At 36.4% G+C, this 6,451-nt stretch overlaps 2 protein-coding genes across 2 annotated transcripts; one reads left to right on the plus strand and one right to left on the minus strand.

The window, feature by feature from the left end:
• Positions 1-1,037: 1,037 nt before the first annotated feature.
• On the plus strand, positions 1,038-1,932 carry LOC120181024. The gene is made up of 2 exons (XM_039186269.1): positions 1,038-1,258; positions 1,352-1,932. The coding sequence occupies exon 2, from the start codon at positions 1,381-1,383 to the stop codon at positions 1,723-1,725; it is 345 nt and encodes a 114-aa protein (XP_039042200.1). The 5' UTR covers positions 1,038-1,258; positions 1,352-1,380; the 3' UTR covers positions 1,726-1,932.
• A 1,978-nt stretch (positions 1,933-3,910) lies between these two features.
• Positions 3,911-6,223, minus strand: LOC120181033 (serine/arginine-rich splicing factor 4-like). Its single transcript, XM_039186275.1, has one exon. The coding sequence runs from the start codon at positions 6,220-6,222 to the stop codon at positions 4,165-4,167; it is 2,058 nt and encodes a 685-aa protein (XP_039042206.1). The 5' UTR covers position 6,223; the 3' UTR covers positions 3,911-4,164.
• Positions 6,224-6,451: the final 228 nt, after the last annotated feature.

Consider the following 6,451-nt stretch of genomic DNA (forward strand, 5'->3'; position numbering starts at 1 on the left):
TGACTTCTGTTAAAATTTGTATGTTTGATATAATTTTGGTTTAATGGTATTTTGGTTCATATAAAAATAAATAATTAAATTTTAAAAATAAAAAATATTTAATATTTAATCAAGTAGGGGCCGAACTAAAGAATGATAAGTTTGTGTTCTCAAATTTTTGGTCTAATTATAATTTAAGTCATTGTAAGTTTAAATATTAGATAAATTAAGGAGTTGTCTTGTGAATTTTCATTTTTTTATATAAATTTAGGGTGAAGACAAGGTAGTATATGTATATAGACTTTCAACTATGTGACAAGGAACACTCATACCCGTATATACACAATACTCGAACTCAGGATCTCAAGGATAAAAACAATTTCTTATTCATTAAGGTGGTTCATGATAAATTTTAAGTTTAAATATATAATAAGTCTTTATAATTTTTTAAATAGTTTAATATTTCGGCTCCTATCAATATTTAATTTTGACTTTATCACCGATGTCACGTCATTTACAATGATGATGTGATATGTTTAACATCACTAATTTAATCACATACAAAAACATCACATCTATAATATGTGTTGATTATCAATAAACTAATGATTTTATTCAACAAGTGTTATTTTAATCGAAAATCAAAACACTAAATGCTAAAATGCTCTAAAAACGAATATACGACTAAAATGACTATCTGAACAATGGGTTAAATTTTATCGCCATATGGATCATGGGGTGTATTCATTTTTAATCACAGTTGTTGTATGAAAAATAAAATCTATTCCATTGGGTTGGCATTAAATTTTGGTGTTCGATATTAAATTCTTAGGTGGCCTTAGTTTCTTAAAAATGCAGAGGTATTAGACATAAAAGCTGTTGAGGGTTTCTTTCTCTCTGGTGTATTCCTCTCGAAAACCATTGCAATGAATGAAATGGCTTCTCCTCCTCTGCAGATTTGTTAAATCGCAATAACATTTACTGCCATTTTCCTCCTGCATACTTAGTGGGGTTTGTTTTTTCAAGCCATTAATACGTTTCCTGGCCTCATTTTACACTCTTCTTCTACCAATCCTTAAATTTCATTTCCTTCTCTCCAACCTACTCTTCCCCACCTTGATTTAATTAAGTTTTAATTATCATCTTCATCTTCTCTCCCTTTATATATTTTGCTCTTTCTGCTTCATCCCCATCACCATTTTCCCTTCTTCCCCTTGTTTCTGTTTCTTCAACAACGGGAGTTTGTTTTCAGCTAGGTCGAAGTTACTTGACCATTAAGGTAACCCATGTTTTGAAATTTTCAATACAATTCAGTTGTTGTATATTGTCTATTTGTGTTATCTTTTTTGGTTTTCTAATATGTTTCATTCAGGTTTAAATTTGTACGGAGGGAGGAGAAAGATGAGCCGTAGGAGTGGACCCAAGCTTGAGTTGAAGCTTAACTTATCGCCGCCGAGGGTTAATCCGAGAGTGGAATCATTGAGCCGATCGGCAACCATGTCACCGACATCTCCTCCGAGCTCATGTGTGTCGTCGGAGATGAACCAGGACGTCGATACTGGTAACGTCGGATATTCGAGCAGCCCCGAGGCAACATCCATGATTCTGGTGGGGTGCCCGAGGTGCTTGATGTACGTTATGCTTTCGGAGGATGACCCTAAATGCCCCAAATGCAAGAGCGCCGTTTTGCTAGATTTCTTCCATGACACCGCCGCAACAACCACCGTCAAATCCAGGAAGGGCTGAGCCGGAACCATGAATCACCTTTCTTTCTCGTCCTCAGCCTTTCGCTAATATTAATGTTGACTAGTAGACGAACTGGTGTTTATGGGTAGCAGGTGTCTTAGTTTAGAGTTCTTCCATCTTTAGCAGATGACTATGTAAAACCGGTTTAACTGCAACTACCCAAGTTTTCTTTTGAGAAAGAAGATATAAATTTTTATATTGTTCGAAGAATATTGTGTTTGTGATTTTATATCATGCAAGTTGCTGGCGGGGCAATGACGAAATAGTATGTTTAACTGAGTGAAAACGAATGATGGGTGAAAATTTACTTGGATCCCCTGAGAACAAGGGTAAAATTCCCATGACAAAAAAGTTAGATTTTCTTGTACTTGAGAATGAGGGGGGAATTATACTCGGACTGTGGTTCTAGTATATTTGCTTGACTTTGGCCCACAAAATCCTGATTGGCTTCTCAGTTCTCACCTATCTACATTGCAATTACATGCAGAATGGGGGACTAATCAATCCTCGGTGATTTTTTGTTAGAGGGTAAATTTATAAAAATTTTAAGAAGTAAAAGCATATTATCAATAAAAAAATATATAAAAAATATATAAAATATATAATAATTTGGAGATTTCAAGAGGGCGATTGCCCGGTCTCAGTCCGCTCTCTTGGTCCATCATGATGAAAAATTAACCAGAGTTACCATTTTCCATAGGTATCATCAAAATTATGTAAACAGACTAAATAAGAGAATGGCGGTTAGGTAAAGAGAGGGAGGTGTGATATTGGTAGTTCCACCATTGAAGAAAAGAAATAGAACAGAGCCTTATTAGATTGAAAGACCATTAAAACACATAAATGCAAGAGTAATTGAGACAGTTGAGAATATGATGGAAGGAGATTCAGCGTCAGATGATAAATACATATTAAATCCCCTCAACAGTTGTCAATCTTTTCTTCTTCATTTTGCACTCTTTTTTCATCACTCACTAAATGCCACCTTTCTGGTGACATTGTCTATTTTGGTAACCCTTTCTCTACTCTTACTCAGCTCATTCAATTCTCTTCTTTTTTTTCACTATTTTCAACCCTCTCCAGTCGTGTACTACTAGCATAGGGAATATAAACCAATACATTATTTCACTATGTAATCATAAGTTCTGCCACACAAAAAATCTGCAAAAGAGGATCAGAAATAATTTCAATTTCTCAATGTAATCTTGGGGTTGGGGGGATGCATAAAAGCTCATAGCAGGAATGCACCAATTAGGACGATAGTTCAAGTTGAACAGTGTAGCCATTAAGCAGGGTTGCACATGTTTCAATGGAATTGAAGATGCCTCTGATACTTGGATTCGGAAATGTCTAACATTAGTTCAAACAACAGTGTTGTCGTCGATGGTTAAAAAAAATTCTAAACATATAGTACCTTATAATTACATGCAACTTCACTAAAATGCCATGTAAACCTATTTACCTAACAAATTGTAAACAGTTTATCCAATGTTTTGATAGCTAAATAAAAAAACATTCAAGAAACTAAACAAAGAACGCTTTCCATAATAGATTGCTAAAGCATTGTATTGTTTTCTTTTCCTTTTTCATTTTTAACCAATGTAAGCATCTAATACTGATTGTCTTCAGATCTCACATTGTCCTGATACCATCGTCTTTACGATTGCATTAGTTTTGTTTTGTATGCAAGCATTTCCTACAAAGTCAAGCTGAACAAACACACAAGTCATCTCCTTCTGTGGCAGACTAACGGAAACGAAAAAGTAAATATATTTTCCACTTTTCCATCTTTCTTTTTTTTCCCCATCCTACAAGGAAGGCCTAAGCTCCTCACTTCAATAATCTATGTTACCTAGTTATGTCTAACAGTTAAACTTCTATATGCAAGAAGGCACTCTGCAGTACTGAATGCACAACATATGGAAATTTCTATATACATTTACAAGCATCTACACTAAAACTAGAAAGATATTCATGGAAAAATAGTCTGTAAAAGTTTAATTGAAGCAACAAGATGTTATACAATAAATAACGGTAAACAGAACAAAATGTTAATTCTTGCGAGGGGAAACCATTAGATATGAAACAATCAAGTAAAAAGTTTCTATAATGAGTTTGATAATTAAAGCGCATTGTAATATTGGCATGAGGAGCTAAGAAGCTTTACATATTTGCCACAACAAGAGAAGCCTTGACAGTTGATACATAAAATATGCATAACACTAATACTTACCCCGATCATGTAACTAGAACTATTTATAGAAAGGAAAATGCAGGATATCATTTTGATTCTAGAAGTATAGAATACTCTCTAGAAGATTACCTGTTACATTTTATCTAGTAAATTCCCAAAACCATATAACAAAGTAGGGCCACAATGCTGTCTCTCTCCAGACACAAAAGAAATAAAATATGCAATCACAAAATTTACATAGTTTCTCAGAGGTGATTCAGTTCTCCCCATCCATTACAGCTTCTGATATACTGATCAACAATACCAAATTCTTTATTTTGTGCAACTCGCCTGGCGTAGTTCTCAGTTGAAATGGGACCTTTCTTCAACCTCCTGTAATAGATTATCTCCCAAGGCCACAAGCGAGCAGAAACAAAGTAAGCTTCTGCATATAGATACCTTTCATTTTCATTTGGAGGTTCTAGGCCATAATGCTTCATGACCATACACAATTCCTCTGGCGATATGCTTGTAGAACGCACAGAGGTATCTGAATCAGTCTCTACAGGTTGTACTATCACATCTTCTGTTGTCAGTGCATCAAAATCTTGACGATCCTTTATCTCTCTCATGTTCTCTGGAGACAAACTCTCAGCAGCAGATATATTTTTAGCTGAAAGTGGTGTGCTTGGAATTTTAATTCGAGGAACTGACCTGGGTGTCATATGATTATCATAATTACCTCCCTGCATAGCTTGGTCTTTTTCCACGTCACTTTCTACTTTGGCATATAAACCGGCATTTTCAATAGTCATTGGACCCAAGCTATTTCCAAAATTTGCAATCTCCAATTGAACATCACATTCACCTTCAACCATAATCTCCTTGGATTCAGATGTCCTGGCCTTATCCAAAGAGCCTTTTAAATTAAATTGCCCCTTGTCCGACAATGAGGCTAAAGGCTTACCAAGTGATACAGGCGAAGAGATGGATGTTGGAGAGCTTGACCTTGAGCTAGATTTAGAACTTCTGGATCTAGAATAACGTGATACTGAACTCAGCCTTTGATTTTTAGATGGAGAAAATGCTCTGGATGATGTGGATCTTGATCTAGACTTTGAAACGAACCTTGGCATATGCTTTATGGATTTAGATTTTGAGCGCGATCTGGTCGCACTGCAATCAGGGTGAAGTGGAGGAAAAATTGATCTTGCGTTCTTTGCATTATGTCTTTGTGGAGTTCCACCTCTCCTACTTTGCTTCTTTCCTTCAGAGTCATTTTCCCAAGCCCCGTCTGTTTCCTTTCCAATAAAGGAGCTTCCATTCTCTATCAATCTCTCAATCCTTCCTCCTGAACCAGATGCTTTTCTGGAATTCTTGAATCTCTTTGTTCTTTGGGGATCCTTATCTTGCTGCAACTTTTCCCGAGAACTGGATCCAAAACTTGCTAGGACACCTTTTACGCTACCTCCTCTAACAATGTTTGTGTCATGCCTGGGGTCAAACCTGGAGGAATATCTTCCTGAAGTAATTTCATGGGGACAATTTTGCTTTTTGTGACCAAGGGCACTGCAGATGTAACAAGTTTGCAGCAGTTTTGAGTCTTTATGATGGTTCAGAGTTTCTCCACCTATCACCTCTGTCGCTATTCTCTCCTGCGGGCTTTGTTCAGCATGACAACCACTGGAATACACAATTTGACTATTTTCATTGTCAGCTTTCTTGTCATTGCCTACATAGCGGTCAAAACCCCTTTCGTGCTCAATGTCATTACCATTAGAATGATCATGGCGTTGCCCATCCCACCTATCATCCATCTGGTTAGGTTCGTCTTGACCATCTTCATTCAGCAAATATTCCCTATATTCATGATTATCTTCCCTAATAAATTGTTTAGCATGGTCTTGATGGTAGTCTATATCCGCATTAAGCAGGACAGAAGAATTAAGCCCGGTTCCATGACACTCAGGTTGTTTAATACTCATCTTACAATCTGGCTGAACATTTAAATCAAAATTTCTATTACCATAATCTCCAGCAGAACTCCTCATCCTACGTGGTTCACAGTCATATGTCTGATCAGCCCTAGAATTTTTTTTGAAAGGTCTAGGCTGTTTATTGGACCATGTGAGAGTTAATGGCTTCCCACAGATATTTCTTCCTTGAAGTGCTCTTAAAGCTTTCTTTGCATTTGGAGGGTAGTCATACACAACAAACCCATAGCCATCTTTCAGATTCACATTGCATCTTCCAAACCTTTCAAAAACATGTTCAAGCTCATCCCTACGAGTGCGAGATGATAGATGACCAATATACAAAGACATCTGCATCAAAAGACATATAAAGAGATAGAGAGAAGAATAATTGCTCTGTTGAAAAAAGGGGAAAAATCACAAGCTGTCCCTTACATTGGTTTTGGACAGTCACAGGAATAAACGACGCTTAAACGCTAACGTACAATGAACTACTCAAATGGGTAGAAACGAGATGTTTGCTATACTGCCTTAATGCGTAAGTTCTAAACACCATTCATATACTTGCATGGCCAACAAT

Source organism: Hibiscus syriacus, unplaced genomic scaffold (assembly GCF_006381635.1).
Source record: "Hibiscus syriacus cultivar Baekdansim isolate YM2019G1 unplaced genomic scaffold, ASM638163v2 tig00112507_pilon, whole genome shotgun sequence".
NCBI lineage: Eukaryota > Viridiplantae > Streptophyta > Magnoliopsida > Malvales > Malvaceae > Hibiscus > Hibiscus syriacus.